Raw genomic sequence first — 19,855 nt, 5'->3', positions numbered from 1 at the left:
CTACAATCCTTGTAGAATACGTAACTCTCATGCATGACATCTTTTGTTGTGTTAGTGGTTATAACACCCCATGTATATTAAATGCTCCTAATTTCTTTCTCGACAAAATTCATCCCCCAAGGTTTCCACTGGCCCAACTGCCCAACAAACTTAAAGAGAGTAAATCTCTTCATTCAATTACCATTGAAGAGATTTCATTGAAATTGATAAATCTGACAAACAATGTCAACAAAGTTATAGAGAGTAAATCTCTTCATTCAATTACCATTGTGGAGAGCAATTTATATCGTGGACCAGAGCACAGTGCATTGCGGACCATGCTGTCGTTTAATATACAGAATTTGATTTCATAAAGTACATAATTCATGTTTATGATGTACAAAATTATATAATTGAGCACTCATAAACACTTAACATAATATACAAAATTCATGTTTCATAAGACACAGAATTTATGTTTATTATACTGTGTTTGTATGTGTATTATGAACATGAATTTTGTACTCTGAAATCTGGTCTACTTGGTTCACGATATAATGATCGACTGTTGAGATTTCATTGAAATTGACAAATCAGACAAACAATGTCAATTAAGCATAAGATTAAACTTTCCAATTAAAATAAAAGTGAGACTAAATTTTCTAAAACTCTACTGATCATCATTGTTGGTAGCCTCGTCAATGGCGCAAGATGCAAGAATTTGTGCTTTTCTTGATTCTTCATCCCAATTGATCCTAGCAATAAACGCCAGCAAAACCACCAAGCAAACTGCAACTCCGGCGACGAAACCGGTCAACAATCCGGCGAGTCCGAGATGAACCTTAAAAGCCAAAATCACGCCCAACGGCAACGCCAGCAGGTAGAATCCGCAAACGCTGGCGTATGTTCCCAGCCACGGCCTCGCCGTTCCCCGGACAATTCCGCCGGAAACCACCACCGGAAAGTTAACCACCTCCATAACCGCCACTATAAGCATCATCTTTTTCACTCCCGAAATGATCCCTTTCTCGCGCGTGAACAGAGCTCCCCAGAACCCTCTCGCGCCCGCCATGCACGCGCCGCCGAGGACGCCGGAGACGGCTGCCAAGCCCAGCGAGACACGCGCGGAGGTCCTCGCCGGCGCGGCGGCGTTGGCGCCGAGCTCGTTGGAGACGCGCACGGACGCGCACGTGGCCAGTGATTGCATAACGGAGAACAACAAGTAATCGAAGTTGAGAACAATGGCGATTACCCCCAACGCCTCCTTCGCGTTGGGGAGGTTTCCGGTGAGAAGCACTAAAATCTCGTAGCACCACCATTCTAGGCAAGTTGTAAGGCAGCACGGCCCGGCGAGTTTAATCAGACTCACCCAATCGCCGCCGCTTTGCTCCCACCACCCTCCCTCTTTCCACTTCCCACCTTTCCTATTTTCTTCTATCACAACATATACACAAAGCATCACCAAAATCATCAAGTCTGTCACCCAAAACCCCTACAGGTCATCAATATAGACAGATATTCAGTTACAACCAAATTGAATATCCTAGATTATTTAACTTCTTAATAATCTATTTGCACCACAATCCCTTAATTATACAATAAAGGTAGAATAACTTTATTGTCGTGATCATCTGAGATTCAGCCCTTACAATAATGAGTAGAGAGTGACTTTATTGTCACAATCCTATGAGATTCAGTCCTTACTATATAAGGGGTAGAGTGACTTTATTGTCACTATACTCTGTAATTCAGTCTTTTATTGCTGTGATTAGTAAATATATATTATATGCGGGAAAATACTTACAATGGAAACTCCTTGGACTCCCATGGCGTTTGACAGAAACATATTTAACGGCACGTGAAGTCCGACTGCTAAAGCCGTGGCGGCCATGATTGGGACGGTTATATTCTGGGCAGTCAAGTAAATCTTCAAAGGGCACAAGAACGACGTGATAACTAAATCAGGGAGGAGAAACACGACATATTCTTTAGCCACGATCGAAACATCGTATTCTTGTCCAAAGTGGAGAACAATCTTATCAACATTGAGCCACAGAAGGGCAATCGGAAGTGAGATAAAGAGGAGCAAAGAGGCCGCCATGACAAGCGTCTTATGAAGCAGCTTGAAATTCTTGGCGCCAAACGCCTGGCCGGCAATCGGCTCGACGGCGTAGGAGAGGCCGTTGAGGACGGAAAATCCGGTGACATTTGCGAAGGTGAAGCCGAGGGTGGCGCCGCTCAAGGCAAGCTCGCCCAGCCGGCCGAGAAAGGCCGTCGTAATTGCTATCTTGGCGAACCACGTGAAGTTCATGAGGAGCAATGGTAGGAGAATTGGGCGCTGCACTTTCAGCTCCGACAGCGTGGATTTTACCAAACTTTCCGACCATGTTTTCGGGGGGGATAAGGTTGGGGAGGAAATGGGACGATTCTCTTCTAATCTTGAAGCGATATTCATTGTTCTGCAACTAAATTGTAATGCCGTTTGGTACTAAATTAAAGGGGACAAAACGAGGAAGATGACGAGGTTGGGGTAGTGCGCATGAATTTCGTGAAGGTAAAAAGGATTTCTTACGAGGATTACACAGAAAGAGTGGCGGCTTTGTAACGGCCAATGAAGGAAGAGGGCATTCCAGTTGGGGAATAAACTAACGTAACTTTGATAGTGAATTTATAGTGCATTGTGACAAGCTAATATGTAAGCAAAATTGCCAACCTATAAAATGGTGGAACTGTAAATTACTCTGATTTAATGGTCTCTTCAAAGAAAGGTCCGGTCAGAAGAGCTTACCATATTAAATGTAACTACCATAGTGTGAGTTATCAAGTTCGATGTTCTGTCCTTATCTATAATTTACTTCACCAACTAAATTATCTGTTGGGCCCTTGCAAAATTAAATAAGAACATAAAGTTGTCTTATGTCAAAGGAAGAGCAAAATTACCAAAATTCACTAAAATTAATGATCTATTTTACAAGTGTTTTGTACAATAAGATTACACTACAATTGACAATCCTGTAATTTTGGATAATTACGAACTAGAAGTGTTTTTCCCTTTAAATGAATTTAATTTGTAAATTCAATCCTAGAAACAGTGCTAGCACGCTCCTTTCAATGGCAAATGGCATGTAGATTTTATCAAAGTGATTCTCTAATCTAAAATTCGAATCGAATATTATGAATTGAATTAGGCATAGTTCAACATACTTGAAAATTATATTATCCTATAATCAAAACTAGATACAATAAAATGGATTCTTTTCAACACTTTTTCGGTTAAACCTTTAGCATATAAATTTTCTACTCTGTTGTGTAATTTGCAAACTACTACACATAAGTGGAATTTATCCCGTGCATATCATCAAATAATGACTGCGGATTCCTCTTGTTACCTAAAAAAACTAGATGCCTAAGGAAAGAAAACTTATAGTATAGATATATAAAATTCACTTCCTAAGAATTTTTATACTAGATTTCAGTCTAATAAAAACAAAAACAAAACTTGACGGGTCATTTTTTGGATTGACAAGAGAAATGGTCAGTGTAATTACTATTCGAGAATATATACGGGATATATAAACTCTGCTTTTTTATATAATAATTGATAGTTCACAAATCACATAGGAGATTGGGCGAGCCATTTTTAAAGGTCGAAGATTGTGATACTTGGAATTGGGAAAACAAAAGCTCATATAAAAGTTTGGTTCTTTATTATTTGTGGTGGTGGCACAGAAAGATGATTGATCTCCTTCTTTATGGATGGAGATGGCAATCATTCTATGGTACCAATTATTAATTAAGTTGGAAACCTTTCGTCTGTGAATTGAAGAGATATTTATAAACAAATAAATTTGATTTTTACTTATAATTTAAACTTTTAATTGTGATACAAAAACATATAAAGATCAGATTGGAGTAATTATATATCCAATCAATTAAGACATGCAAGACAATAAAAGCTTTAACGGTTGCATCGTGCAATATTTTCTGGACGAAAAATGTAGGCATGAAATTAAATAAAAGATATATAATCTAATCTAGACTCCAGACTATAGAATGCTAATAAAAATCAAACTCGTAATCTTTAAATACGAAATTAAATAAAAGATATAGTTAATGACTTAAACGCCTAACTAGAATATTAATGAAAGAATCATGCATGGATAAGAATAATACATAGTCTATAGCCCTATTGGGTTGGCAAACATTCCATGAGAACGTACGAGAATGATACTTGGGAATTGAACAAAATGGCCGGTTGTCATATCAGAATATTTATAATTAGATAGGATTTTGCACCCCCAAAAAAATTGCATGCTTTGTATGGGAATATGAATAAATACAATAAACAATACCTCAATTTTAAATCAATAAAAATTTTAATATATATTATATTATGTATAGAATGTAATGTTATATTCATTTCCACGATTCTGCCTATTAATTTACTTTAATTTCACTTTCTTATGTAACAATATTTGATTCACTTATTTTATATCTTATTAATAAGTAGATTTCTTTTTAATATTAACTGGTGGTAGATATATCATTGATTCGACCCAAATATTTTGGGCCCACGGAACTCTAAAATTAGGTGAATAGGGCCGACCGAGGTTGGAGGAATGAAAGACAACCAATAGTCATTACACTTTTTACAAATATTTGCCGCATGAATAGCTCAGTTTGTCCATGAGTAAAGTTTGGGTAGCTTAGTTGTTTAGCTGAATTACCCTGTGTTCACTCGTTTTGGGACCTATTTATTATTCTCTTTAGTTTCAATAGTGGATGCATGGAATATTCCACGAAATAAGCTAAAACATCTCCTGTGCAACTTTAACTTTAATTTTTGTGCAACAAAGTGTTGCCATAAAAATAACATTAAAATAGAAAAAACATAATAAAATATATGTTGTGAAAAAAAGAAAGGGAAGGCACTAAGCACAACTTCAATCAATCTAGCTAGTGGAGTCTGAATTGGAATGTGGAATTGAGAAAACAAGAAAACCTTTGTTAGCTCATCATTCAACCATTTCTGTCCCCAATCATTCATATACACAATTTATCATTCACTTCCAAATACTATATTCAGATGATTATTTCTCATTAAAAAAAGAAAAAAAAAAACTTTAACATTTTTCTTCAAAGGGTCATATCATTAGTCTTCCTCCTTTATACCCCTTATTAGATCAGGAGTGGGAAGAAATTATACTTTGAAGTATTTATCATTGAGGAAGTGATAATAAACATATATTTTCTATTTTTTTAAAAAACATTTCATTGTTTTAATAAAATGGTCATTTTTCTACTTACAAAATACATCCAATTTGTTTGGACACAATTAACATGTTAGGATGAATAAAAGGTTGGGACATTCCCTACAATTTGTTACTTAACCTTAGCTTGTAACTATTGCATTAAAGTGATGAATTGGAGAATTGAAGCAGTAGGATATATATCCAATTTATGCATGTCTCCAAAAAATAGAATAAGCTATGGTGGTTAATTTGCTTGCAGAAATCTTGCTCCAACACCCTCGAGCCTTGGGGTTTGCGGTGATTACATGCTTGATTCCTTTGTTGGGGAGTTTCTTCCTCCCCTCTTGACACTGCTCACCCCGACCCTCGGCCCCAAAAAAGAAGAAGTGTTTTTTCAGTATCAGGAAAAAAACAAAACAACTATATAAATATAGTGGTCAAGCCACTCGAACACATTCAGTTGTCAAAAGTTGTAAAGAGGCCATAAGGGATCTTCTAAGATATAAAGTATGGGATATCTATGATCAATATATGTGGCTAACTAATTTGCTCAATTATTAGTTGTTGAACATAAATGTAGATTTTTCCCAATTTATGCATAGTTTAAAATAGTTTGTATAGTTCCTTTCAAAAAAATAGTTTGTATAGAACCAAAGTTTATAAATTGGGCTTGGATTTATGAATTGGGCCAGGTGAAGAAGAATCCCATTTAAGTATAACTCTTTTCCCTGTTCTGTTTAACTTTTGATGGATCCACAACTGATGAATTGGGTCAGTCTAGTTCTTTATCCATAAATAATGTGCATACAATCATTCTGGCCTCTAGTATTATAATTTCCAAAACAAAACATACGATTCATGGCCTAATAACTTATATATAGCTCATGTAGTCGTCCAATTAACATTTAATCTTATTTTTAGTGCCAGGGTTACTGAATGAGAGTTCGAACCCAACTAAAAACTTAAGGAGTCATTGATAAATTTTGACTAACCAATAGTGGTGAAAAGCTCTTGTGCACGAAAGTGTATGAGTTATATATATATATCACAACTTGGTTTCAACTGGATCAACCCACAAAATCAATCGGAGATGTGATATTAGCTTGACTTCGAGAAACAAACCTGACATGGAGTGTATGTCTAAGGGTGTTTGTAAGAGTATCATGGGACGACTTTTCATTGATGACCATATTGTCAGTGATAAATTAAAAACGTATCTTCGAACATATCCTTATATTATAGATCAATATAATCATGTTTTTACCATTATCTTTGGAGTTAATTACATATCATTATTACCTTTCATGCATCCATCTCTATGCACAAACAGCAATTTCCATTATTGTCCTTAGGAGAAAGGGGCTGGCTGGCAAGAAAGCTGGCATCCCCTTGGAGAGTGCAGGGGACAGCGTTGACACATTTTAATTATATAATTAAATTAGCAGCAAATAGGGGTTAAGCACACTGCATTAAAACAACTCATAAAGTCATAATTAAAGTAAGCTCAAGTGATGATTGCATAGGTTCCAAACAGATAATATTCACTACTCACATGGATACCTCATTTTTGTCGCCTTTCTCGGATACTAAAATATTAATGTTGTGTTTTTTGTTTTTCTTTTAATAAAATGTTTAATTATTGGATAATTATATAGTATTTAACTAACATGCGAATTGATTGCTTTCAAGTTTCAAGGGCCTAAGATGTGGTCTTCCACTGGTGTTTGGGCAGGTTTAGGGACCTTTTGTGGCAAGTACAGATGCCTTTCACATGGGGTGACTTTGACTATCTTATTGTCCTTTTTCTTTCCTCAATTCCCCTACCAACTGGTCCAGCCACCCATGGCTTACTAAACATGTTTTTTGGGATATTTAATTTTGTATTAATGGTTAATTAGGGATAATATATGGTTTTTGTTCTTATTTTCTTCCCAAAATGCTGAATCCCCAATTTCAATAGGCCCCACATATCTGCCCGACGGAACATTTGAGATGTGTAAATCATGATAACTCAATTGAACACAGATGTTAAACTTTTGCTTACTGCGTACAAGGAGCCCTCTCACTACCGTTAGTAAAGCTCGATCCCTGGTCTTTCTTATTTCTCATGTTGGCTTGTGGAGATATTTCTACTCTCTCATGATTGGAATTTTTCTTGTTGAATTTATAAACTTTGGCTGGAAAAATTTGAGGGTTAAGAGATGTGAATTCTATAAGTATAAAGAGTAGAATTGGTACATAATTGTATTATTTTAGAGGTGAGACAAATAATTATGAATATTTGTAAGGTGCTATATGATTAATTGTAATTATATGAGGGGTGGCATTATTAATAATTGTAAGCATCTATCCATGGGGAGATGATTGCACCAAGTTTATATATGCCAATGGATTATTAGTTCGTGTGATGAAAATGACATGATTAGGATGGGTTGATTAAGATAATTATTATTATTGAGGGATTAGCATTCAATTCAATTCCGTTGAAAATTTCGAAACCCTCCCTCTCAAATCAAATCAAGAGAGGCTACCATTCTTGAATGCCTCAATTCTCCATGTGCCTCACTCACTAAACATGTTGAAGTTAAATATGGTTATGGCATATTTGTGTATAAGTAAATTGAGATAAGTTGTACATATCGTTAAGAGTAAGTTCTGAGTACAAGAATATCGGATCCCCCTCTTATTACACAGGCCGGGGTCAGCCTTTATATTACAACCTTGTAACGGTATAATAATTATATCAATGGCATCCTCCTCACAGTTAATTGAGGTGTCCTCTCCCATAAGTGCGCTAGTCTTTTATAACTCATCTCTTTGATGAGGCAGTGCTCTTAATGCGTGTCTTCTTGTAATTGTTCCACTTGCTCTTGACCATTACTGTTCGACTGTCATAACTATTTTGACAGGTTAGACCAAGTGCACCGGATCAGATCCAACACCTTGTCCAATTAGTGCTCTAGCTATCTATCACTTTGGAATATCTACAAATATTATGAAAACATTTTCGTTTATCAATCAATAATTTTCAAGGGTTTTCAGTTTTCTTGAAAAAAAAGAAAGAAGAGAGATTTGGCGAATGATGATATATATGTATATGTATATATTACCTTGATCAAGCATGCATGCTCTATTGCTCTTTGAGAAGCTAAGCCTGCAGTCTTTCTCAACAAAAAAAAAAAATTGTGAACTGTACAATCATGCATGCCGTGCTGTCTAATAATGACAATATTCATGCCGGATAGTAGCATCTTTAATTTAGGATTAATTACTCTACACAGCAGCTAATTAAACCAATTGGCCTTTGATACCAAGTCAAATTTATTAGGATTATTGACTTGTGAATATAATGTTGATGATTTAATCCTGGTCCCTCAGCTCGATGGTAATATGTGATAAGCAAGAATCTAATTCAGGTAGTTTAAGGATGGTAGGTAATGCATGCCAATTTGAGGTTTAATTTTTATTAGTTTTAAAGTTCCATTAAATTATATTTTAGAGTCAAAATTGATGTACGTACTTTATGGTCTTGATATCATAAGACTAAGATTATTGCTATTGGACGGTCCATTCCATTTATCTCATATATTCATAAAATTTGAATGACCAAATAATAAAGAGTGAATTTAATCGATCATCCTCAAAATAGGTGTATAATGTGGGAGGTGAGAGATGGGGGAGCCGACAAAAAGCATCTTTTAAAACATGGGTTTTCACCCAGAAGAGTCATGCGGGCGGGAGAGAGAAAGCAGGCAGCAAGTGGATATATACAACCTTACAACTTACAACTACGAGAGAATCATATTTATATAAATATATATAAATATTCTTCCCTAATGGTTGAATATCCAACATGAAAAAACATTGAGAGGATGTAAATCATCATAATTCAACTGAATTATAGATACTAGACTTTTGTTTGTTGTGAACATACTGTTACTATTGAGATTCAATCCTTAGTCATTATATTCGTTCTAAACTTAATCATGTGACCAATTGAACTGTCCATACAGACTATATATAAATATATAAATGTATATATAGATGGCGTTGTTAGGTAGCACGCAGCAGAAGGGAGCTAGCTAGCTAGGGCTCTGCGCAATGCCAAAGCTCCACACGCAGAAAAGAGACAGTGCCGGGTGTCAGCGCCTCCCACGCGTCCTCTTTCTCCACACCCCCATACATATATGCACACCGCTATCCTTCTTTCTTTCTTTTCATATATCTAGTTATTTGTGGCAAATACAACGTAAGTCTACTTCATGCTATATATGTATGTAATATGCTACCTAGTACCTAGTACCTACCCACCTTTTTCCTACCTGAATGCTATATATCCTTCCCCCCTCCCTCCCTCCCACTTCCTTAATTAGCCTCTTCCAATTTCCAAAATGCTTGCTACTATATATATCCACCACCTCTATCTACCATATCCCATCACTATATTCCAATTTGAGATGCTTCCTTAAATACACATATTTTTATAACATATATTCAAGTTCTATAGTACAGTTATGCGTTAACAATATATAGTAAATATATTTTAAGTTGAGTACCACGTCAAATATATTATTGGACTTTTGTGTTTCGTAGAGTTTAACACTCTATATTTAATTGTAAAAAGTAGTGTGAGACCGTCTTACGAATATTTGTTTGTAAGACAGATTGAGTTGTAGACAATTAGATGTGTAAATGTCACAATTTTAATTATAAGTATGGTTATGTTTGGCAAACCTAGCTGAAAAGGTAGCTGAAAACTGAAAAGCTATAAGCTTAAAGCTGAAATCTAAAGAGCTATTATACTTAAAAGTGTTTGGTAAATTAGCTTTTTGATAAGCTGATAAATGTAAAAAGACTAAAAAAGACATCTTCATACAATTTAAATAATTTTAAATTTAAATAGGTTTGTTTATATATTAAAATATAAAATAATGAAATCAATATATTTAAATAAAATATAAAGTAAGAACATATATTTGAAAATATATAAAGTAAAAAATATATATTTATAATTCATAAGATTAGTTCATACAAAAATTAATGTTCAAACATAAATATCAAACTGAAATTACAACCAAACATAATGAAAAAGAAAATGTCAAAAGAGTTTTACTTGAGAGGGTAAAGGATGTCATTTATTTAAAATAATAAGGATAAAGATGGAAAAAAGTTAAAAAGCTACTAGCTTATTTTGAAAAGTTACACCAAGTAGCATTTCAAAATAAGCTCTTATTTTAAGCTATTAGCTTATTTTGAGAACATTACCAAACAGAGCTTATAGCTTATTAGTAGCTTCAAATAAGCTATAAGCTCCTAAATAAGCTCTGCCAAACAGAGCCTATTACAGAGTCGTATAATATTTATCATTAGTAACAATCAATTTTACCTTACATAGTATTAGAATTTTACATATAAGTATTACAATATATATTATAAGTAACGGGTTATTTATTTTAAATTGGTGTTAAATTTTCTATAATAAATATTATAATTTCAAATATTATAATTTCTATCTTAAATAACAAACAAATATCTCATATTCAACCAAGACATCACACACAAATGTGACAACATTGTCCAATTATCACTGTACTATTTGTTAGTAGTGCACAAGTCTTTAGAAAGTAATATTTTGACATTGCACTTGGTATATAAAGTGATTTTTTTTTCATTAATGAACAGCCATTATCGCAAATGTAATATATTTTAAAAATTAAAGAGGCAACTGCTTCCAACTCCACCTTTGTCAATGACAACGAAGAAGGCTGTCAATATATTATAATTTAAAAAAAAAACATGGATGCGTCCTCCCAAATTCTAGACAAGAGTTGAGACACTACAAGAAAATAGCTTGTACATATGAATTTAGCTATAGAATAATTACTTACCACTTAAATATCTACAAATTTTAATGATTTACTTACAAAACTCTATAAATAAGCTAAAAATCTATGGATTTAAATGATTTACCTATGATTTTTTCATAGATAAATTTAATTTTTCTTATATATAATGTGAGGAGATTTAATTATTTTCTCATCCTTATCTATATATAAAAAGGAGATAGTTATGGTATCCCTACCTCTACCTCTACCTTTGTCAAGGTCGACGGAAGAGGTAACATCCATGCACTATAAATAAATAAAAAACACTGAAATACTTATGGATTAAATATTTATGGATTTTATTGGTTTACTTAAAAATTTGTAGGTAGATTAAATATGTATAAGTTTTATTCATTTACCAACATATTTTCTTTTTCATTCATAAATTTGATTTTTCTTGTAGTAAATCATGAATGCACACGAGAGACTGAGGAATTCAAGGTTGAATTTTTCCCTACAATTCTTTCGAACTTGTGACTTGCTTTGATATCAATTGTTAAGATCAAATGCTTACCACTATGATAAAAGGTATAGCTAGTAGCGAAAATGCAACTTTATTTTCTTATACTTAGGTATAGCAGCTAACACCATGTTTCGATGGCATGATGTTGAACTTGACTCTCCAAACCTCTACAATATGTTGGGACATCGGTCTCGAGGTTGGGCTAGGGACTAGCTCAATCCCCACAAGATAGCTGGCAAAGCAGGGGCGAAAAAATGGGGTGTATATGCTTGATTCGGGCTACGGGGCTTTGGTATAATAAAGGAAGCTTGGTTGAGAATGAAGGATGTCGTAATTGGAAAATAAGAACAAGATAGTCTAGCGGAGTAGATGCAACATATATCCTAATTGAAAAATATGAAAGAGATAGATCAACTTAATGTATAAGAAATGAGCTGGCAGAGTAAGGGCAGTAAGATAGGTTGTATGCTTGACTTGAGCTAGGGGAATTTGGTCCAAGAGAGGAAACTTGGTTGACAATGAATGATGTCTTAATTGGAAAATAAGAACAAGATGGGATAGTAGAGTAGAGGCGACAAATATATACCCTAATTGAAAAATATGAAAGAGATGGATCAACCTAATTTGTAAGAAATGGACTGGCGGAGTAGGAGCAATAAGATGGGTTGTATGCTTGACTCGAGCTAGTGGGATTTGATCCAAGAAAGGAAGCTTGGTTGATAAGGAAGGATGTCGAAATTGGAAAATAAGAACAAGATGGGCTAGCGAAGTAGAGACGACAGTTATCCTAATTGAAAATTATGAAAGAGATGATCAATCAGCCTAATGTGTAAGAAATGGGCTGGCGGAGTAGGATCAATCAGCCTAATGTGTAAGAAATGGGCTGGCGGAGTAGGGGCAGTCAGCCTAATGTGTAAGAAATGGGCTGGCGGAGTAGGGGCAGTAAGATGGGTTATATGCTTGACCCGAGCTGAGGACATTTGGTCTAAGAGAATAAAATTGGTTGATAATGAATGTTGTCTTAATTGGAATAAAAGAACAAGATGAGATAGTAGAGTAGAGGTGACAGATATATACCCTAATTGAAAAATATGAAAGAGATGGATCAGCCTAATTTCTAAGAAATGGGTTGGCGGAGTAGGAGCAGTAAGATGGGTTGTATGCTTGGACTCACGCTAGGACAATTTGATCCAAGAAAGGAAGCTTGGTTGATAAGGAAGGATGTCGAAATTGGAAAATAAGAACAAGATGGGCTAGCGAAGTAGAGACGACAGTAATCCTAATTGAAAATTATGAAAGAGATGGATCAATCAGCCTAATGTGTAAGAAATGGGCTGGCGGAGTAGGGGCAGTAAGATGGGTTATATGCTTGACCCGAGCTGAGGACATTTGGTCTAAGAGAATAAACTTGGTTGATAATGAATGTTGTCTTAATTGGAATAAAAGAACAAGATGAGATAGTAGAGTAGAGGTGACAGATATATACCCTAATTGAAAAATATGAAAGAGATGGATCAGCCTAATTTCTAAGAAATGGGCTGGCGGAGTAGGGGCAGTAAGATGGGTTATATGCTTGACCCGAGCTGAGGACATTTGGTCTAAGAGAATAAACTTGGTTGATAATGAATGTTGTCTTAATTGGAATATAAGAACAAGATGAGATAGTAGAGTAGAGGTGACAGATATATACCCTAATTGAAAAATATGAAAGAGATGGATCAGCCTAATTTCTAAGAAATGGGCTGGCGGAGTAGGAGCAGTAAGATGGGTTGTATGCTTGGACTCGCGCTAGGACGATTTGATCCAAGAAAGGAAGCATGATTGACAAGGAAGGATGTCGAAATTTTAAAATAAGAACAAGATGGCCTAGCGAAGTAGAGACGACAGTTATCCTAATTGAAAATTATGAAAGAGATGGATCAGCCTAATGTGTAAGATGGGAGATATGTAATTAGGAATTTATATTCTTAATAAGATAAGAAACCATTACCTAGATTTTAGGAAAATTTTCCTAGGTAAACTAGGGCGCGCTTGTAGAGGCTTTGCCTCCATAATTTATATCACATTCTCAATTATCGACATTAAGTAATAGTACACGGTATACGCTATCAATCATTTACATCTTATTCTCACTTTATTGTAATTCTTAATCTCAAGACTAATTCATCAATTGACAACCTAGGAATCTAAGTTTCATTGATGTTAAGTGAATCACTTCATGTAAGTACTCATTTCAAAAATAGCAACATTGTATGCTAACTCATCATTTGAGCAGGTGTTTATTGAAAACAATAGGTAAGAAATGTTACACAAATTTTGCATGTTAGATATTTTCATTGAGCATAAATTATGTTCGTTGGTCCAATTACATGAGCGGTAAAAGTTCAATCACCTACTTTTAAAATTGCTGATATAAAATTAATACTCTAATCATTCTTACCGTTTCAAGCTACATAAATGATTCATTCCCTAATCACCGAAAGAATGACAAAGTGAGTGAAGCATGAATTTCATACCTGAAGATCAATTCTCCTGTGTAATTTAACCACTATACACCATTAGATAGTGACTGCAAGTTTCTCTCGTCGCGCAAAAAAAAAAATCCTTAATTTCCTTACTATATATGTTGTATAATCTTTCCCATATATCTTTTTATAAAGGAATTGACTAAAAGAAGATTAATAACATAATTATTCACATTCTGAGATCTTATTTATCAATAATCATCCTTATTAGTATGAGAAAGTAAAGTATAAGGAGGTTTTTTTAAACATTGGTTTACGATAAGATTTATCCTTAAACAATATAATTAAAAAGTAAAAACAATTTATTAAAATAAGCAAAAAAAATAAAAAGGGATTCATTCCTTACAAAACGAATAGCACTCACCCTGCAGTGACTTTTTCTTTTTCTTTTCCCGGCCTTCAAGTCATTCTGACAAACTTTTGATTCAAATGTTGCCACCTTTCATTCATATATCATAAATTTCTACAAAGTCAAATGCTCCATGCGAAAAAATTAATTATATTTAAACGACTATGATATCGTGTTGTATGATGATAGTTGAGTTGAGGTTGCAAAGATGTACTGTGGGCACTATTGTTATTGAATATATAATATATATAAATAACAAATAATAAATGTATTCCTTACATTTCAACTATTAACTTGGGAGATGGATTCCACATTTTAATTAGTATTTGAGTCAACTCCATGCAAAAGGTCATAGTTGAGATTCAACCATAAAAAAATAATTTGCTTCATGTACATCTGAGAGGATGGTCCAACTATTAACTTATGCTTTTAGTTGAGACAAAAAATATATTTCAAACTTGTATGGACAACTCAATTGGTTATAGAAATAGAGTTTAATTAAAAAGAAAGACTAGAGATTGAGTTTCACCCTCAACTATTGGGCTCTTGGGGTTGCAAATTCAATTTTTTGGGCAAAATAATAATATTTCAATTAGTCCAGTGACATCAAACCCTTCCCTTTATACGGGAGGTAGTGGGTTCGAGCCTTAATAACCTTCAATAGGTTGAGAAAGTAGTTATGAACAAATATTGCATTGTAATAGAGTTAATAGAAATAATAATAATATTTCAATTAGTATAACGTCTCTCAACTTTAAAAGGACACTCAAAGTCCGGATTAAATTTATTTTATTCTAATTTTGCCACCCTCCTTTACTTCTCAACTAACATCAATCATTCCACTTTTATAACTTCACTTCCCCACACTTAATTTAATAATGAATCATTAATTTCAATTCTCAAGGTTTTACTACTCTCCAACCAACTACTTAACAATATATTTGGCCTACAAAATAGATTTTTAAAAAATATAAAATGATATAATATTCTATAAACTTAATATATTTAGATGTTTAATTTGGTTTTTACTTCGTGAAATAAATTATTATTTCCTTAAAAAAAAAGGTATTTAATACACTGGGAGTTATTTGGCAGAAAAAGATAGTTGTAGTTAAATAGGTAGCAATGAAACACTACAAGGCATTTGACATTATATTAGTGTACCAGGTAAGGGTCCAATCCATGCACAGAATAATATTAGAAAAAAAAATATTAAGAAAACCTTAACCAATCAAATGTCCTTATTGCAGTCTCCAAGCATAACAAGAATCAAAAGTTTTTATATTTAATTATTTATGGTCTTTTTTAAGGAAAATAAAATAAAAATAAAGCACACATACATATATAAAAGGTGACAAAGGATTGAAGATGGGAGAGAGAGTTTTGAAGCTATACAACACTAGATACACACTAGATTTGTAGAAGTTGTTTTTTTACATGCATTATAAAATTAACATAGACATGTTCAATTCTTTATTTTAACATTTAATTATGAGTATTTTAGTCTTCGATGTTTTTTTTTAATAATAAATAGCAAATTTTTAATTAAAGATATAAATAATAATACATATATAGTAACTTTTGGGAGATTATATTTTATTTCATATTTATCTCCACCATTGTGAGGGTCAAGTTGGTCCATAGAGTTTGATCAGTTTCAAGGTCCAAAACTCTTCAACATGATATGATGTCGGACCATTATGATATTTCATCGCCAAATCTTACAATTGTATTAATTAACAATTTATTCACTAATTGTTGAGTTTTCAGTATTCATTTTGAAAGAATTTTATATTGTTTTTATTGCAATGTATATTTATTTAACTAAATGAATTGCATGTTTATTTTATGATTAATAAATATAAAAATTAATTGAAATGAACTAACCTTTGGGAATATAAAGTATAAATATCATAGAAAAATGTTAAAGTGTCGATTTGCACTAAATACAATTTAAATAGCATATTTGCTTGCATTTTGTATTGTGGGACACGCGTACCCATAGTAACTCAAAAACTTTGTTGAGTTACACTTATGTGAATCGAAATGGTATCGACTATTGATTAACACCATGCTAATTTAATTTGCATCGAATACAATTCATGTAATATATATAACCGATTTTACTATGTATTATAAAAAATGTGTCCCTGCAAGTCATAACACAAGGGAAACCTACTATCCTATCCAATGGTGTGCATAGGGTAAAATTCAACTACAAATAAACAAGGTAAATCAACTTAAATTGGTCATAGACCATAATGAGCTAGGCTCAAACAAGGTTGTTAATAGTTAATTAACTTTCACTTAAAGTCAGATTTATAATATTGTGGTTAACAAATCAATAACCCAATTAACTCAGGTAGGTGATGGACTAAATTTTACTAATAGACTATGGATGTAAATAGGTAATTAAAGTTAAATTTGTTGGGAGGGAGACAAGAAGTGGGAGATAAATATTGCTTGTTTTTGGTTGGTTCATAGATACAAAGAGAGGGAGCTTCATGAGGACCCCATCCACCGCCCAAGACCACTCAGACTCTCTAACAAAACCATCTCATCTCCATCTCTTTCTGCACTTCTCATCTCTTCTCTTCTCTTCCCTTCTCTCCTCCCCTCTCCTCAACCTTCTGCTTCTAACCCTAAACCCATAAACACCAAACACTAGCTACCAGACCTTCATAGCTCAGCTCCAAGCTCTGAAGATCTGGAGATCCATCTGCATACCCAATTATATTGCTGAAAATTAAACCCATCCCAAGAAATGTTGAAAAGAGAAGATGGTAATGGTGAATCTTACTGTCGTCTTATTTAGTCTACTCTAGTACTCTCTTCAAGAATAATTTTGGTAGGAATATATATATTGATAGAAGCTTAGAAAGTGAAAGAAGGAAAAGATGGATCCAGTTTCTGCAGCTGGGCATTCTCAGCTTCCCCCGCCGTTCCACACCAGAGATTTCAACCTTCAGCACTTTCACAGCACCGAGGACGAAGGAAACAGCGGCGGCGCCGTGGGGAACAAGCGGCGGGAGAGGGACGAAGGGAGCAACGACAACGCGGAATCAAACGACGGGTTCGGGATTGGCGGTGGCGGGTCGGGAGAAGGGGAAATCACGAGAAGGCCGAGGGGACGCCCGGCGGGGTCGAAGAACAAGCCGAAGCCGCCGATTATCATCACGCGCGACAGCGCCAACGCGCTGCGGACCCACGTGATGGAGATCGCGGACGGGTGCGATATCATGGAGAGCGTCTCGGCCTTCGCTCGGCGCCGCCAGCGCGGCGTCTGCATTATGAGCGGGACGGGAACCGTCACGAATGTTACCCTCCGCCAGCCCGCCTCGCCCGGCGCCGTCGTCACTTTACACGGCCGTTTCGAGATCTTGTCTCTCTCCGGGTCCTTCCTCCCCCCGCCCGCCCCGCCCGCCGCCTCCGGGTTAACCATCTACCTCGCCGGCGGGCAAGGCCAGGTCGTCGGTGGCAGCGTCGTCGGCGCTCTTTTAGCCTCCGGCCCCGTCCTCGTCATGGCGGCGTCTTTCAGTAACGCCGCGTACGAGCGGCTGCCGTTAGACGAAGACGAAAGCAATGCGCTTCCGATCCAAGGCGGCGGCGGAATGGATTCCCCCGGCGGCGTAGGCGGCGGAGGAGGACAACAACAACAACCGCCGCCGCAACAACAACAACAAATATTAGCGGACCCGTCGATGTTTCATGGGATGCCACCGAACCTTCTCAACTCAATTCAGCTTCCAAATGATCAGGGATTCTGGGCCACCGGCCGACCTCCATTTTAACCAGTCTCGTAAGATCATATCATATCAAGAACAATGGTAAACTAAATTAAACTACTTTTAATTTTCTCGAACGCAATCCCTTGTTTCATTATCATATCATATCATATCAAACATTGTATGTTCGCAAATATTTAGGTTAAAAAACAGTTTTTTTTTTTTTTTTTTTTTTTTTTACCATTTCAAGTTTAAATCTTATATTTTGACATTCTTTTCTCTTTAATTTAGCATGGATTTTGAGAGTATGATGATATGCTGCATGCTATGCTTGTAATTCCATGAAAAATGAAGATTGTATAAATCCATGGTATGTATGTAGTAGTCAACGCATGAGAGTGAGGTTTCATAGTACAACAATAGAAGTCATAAGTCTGAGGTTTCATGATTTTCAGTGAAACGTTTCCCCTTTTTTAGTGATTGAGCAAAACTGTAACACACATTATTATAGGACAATCATGATTAAAAAAAAAAAAAAAAACTAGAGTTATTGCCATTATTACTATGTTTTCTTTTTCTTGATGTTAGGGGTATATTATTAGTCCAACATAGCCAGCTTAGGCTGCTTAAATCCCAATCCACAAGGTCCTCCGATCCTAGAGTCTCAAACTCTCAATGGAAGAACTAATAAGTTGCTGATGAATTTTATGGTTTGTGAATGTCAATATTAACTTCTTTAAATTGGTCAATTAGTTTAAATTAAGTTCTGTCCAGGCACAACTTCATTAATACTAGGATTTAAATTGATTTATGCCCATACAAGTCTTCGTTAATACTAGGATTAGAACTACATCATCCTCACTGTTCTTGCTTAAAGTCTTAGATGATGAAATAACTCATAAATTTAAACATTATTCTGTTGTTACTAATGAAATAAAGTTATTAACTTTTTACATTGGGTGTTGCTAAAAAAAAACTTTTTACATTGATTAACCAGTTAAGATGTGTTCCTCTACGGAGCCAAGTTTTCATTAATACTGTTACAATGTGTTGGTGGGAAACTGAGGAAATCAAAAAGAAAAAGAGGTATGGGCACTCATGGTTTCCACTGATCTGATCAACTTTTTTTTTCATTTAAATTTTTGGGAAGAATTTGCCTAGGATTTAGGGTTTATCATCTATCTATGAAGAGAGAGAGAGAGAGAGAGAATAGAGACATAGAGTCACATCTGGATACACGTGCACAGCCACTGCAAATAGTTCCTTTTCAAGGCAAAGCAAAGTAACGTTTAGCGTTATACAGTCTGGACTGACCAGACCAGACCAGAGACCAGAGACCACCTCTTTTCTTCATTTTCCGAAATCTAGGAAATGAGGGTTTTGTGCAAATGCTATTTTTAGGGCCGACAATCTCACACTACCTCGTTTCATCTTCAACAACAAACTCTCTGAATTCGTGGGGTCTAATAATAACAACTCGACTTTGATTGAATATGACAGGATGGAGTCTAATAATAACTCGACTTTGATTGTGAAATTTTTGGAGAATAAATGAATTGAATATTTTGGAGAGGTTTCTTGAAACACAGCTCAGATTCCTTGCACCAAAGCATAAACCTTTTCACAGTTTACACCTTCCCACATTTGTTTGCTTTTTATGAAACATCCCATGTATTG

The 19,855-nt window shown here is 35.0% G+C and overlaps 2 protein-coding genes across 2 annotated transcripts; one reads left to right on the top strand and one right to left on the bottom strand.

Moving 5' to 3' along the window:
• Window positions 1–434: 434 nt before the first annotated feature.
• LOC116026712 (protein DETOXIFICATION 56-like) lies at window positions 435–2,620 on the bottom strand. The gene is made up of 2 exons (XM_031268079.1): window positions 1,784–2,620; window positions 435–1,471 (listed from the first exon to the last, which is right to left on the bottom strand). The coding sequence occupies exons 1-2, from the start codon at window positions 2,432–2,434 to the stop codon at window positions 650–652; spliced, it is 1,473 nt and encodes a 490-aa protein (XP_031123939.1). The 5' UTR covers window positions 2,435–2,620; the 3' UTR covers window positions 435–649.
• Window positions 2,621–17,052: 14,432 nt separating this feature from the next.
• Window positions 17,053–18,372, top strand: LOC116027813 (AT-hook motif nuclear-localized protein 26). Its single transcript, XM_031269571.1, has one exon. It carries the CDS (start codon window positions 17,351–17,353, stop codon window positions 18,242–18,244), a length of 894 nt encoding a protein of 297 aa, XP_031125431.1. The 5' UTR covers window positions 17,053–17,350; the 3' UTR covers window positions 18,245–18,372.
• Window positions 18,373–19,855: the final 1,483 nt, after the last annotated feature.

Source organism: Ipomoea triloba, chromosome 8, assembly GCF_003576645.1.
Source record: "Ipomoea triloba cultivar NCNSP0323 chromosome 8, ASM357664v1".
NCBI classification, from domain to species: Eukaryota; Viridiplantae; Streptophyta; class Magnoliopsida; order Solanales; family Convolvulaceae; genus Ipomoea; species Ipomoea triloba.
Note: the sequence above shows the minus strand (reverse complement) of the source record. Positions and strands in the feature narration are given on the sequence as shown.

Coding starts and splice junctions, on each gene's coding strand:
- LOC116027813 (XM_031269571.1), top strand. CDS start 17,351: ATGGATCCAGTTTCTGCAGCTGGGCATTCTCAGCTTCCCCCGCCGTTC.
- LOC116026712 (XM_031268079.1), bottom strand. CDS start 2,434: ATGAATATCGCTTCAAGATTAGAAGAGAATCGTCCCATTTCCTCCCCA. Junction 1,472..1,783: donor GAGTCCAAGGAGTTTCCATT/GTAAGTATTTTC, acceptor GATGACCTGTAG/GGGTTTTGGGTGACAGACTT.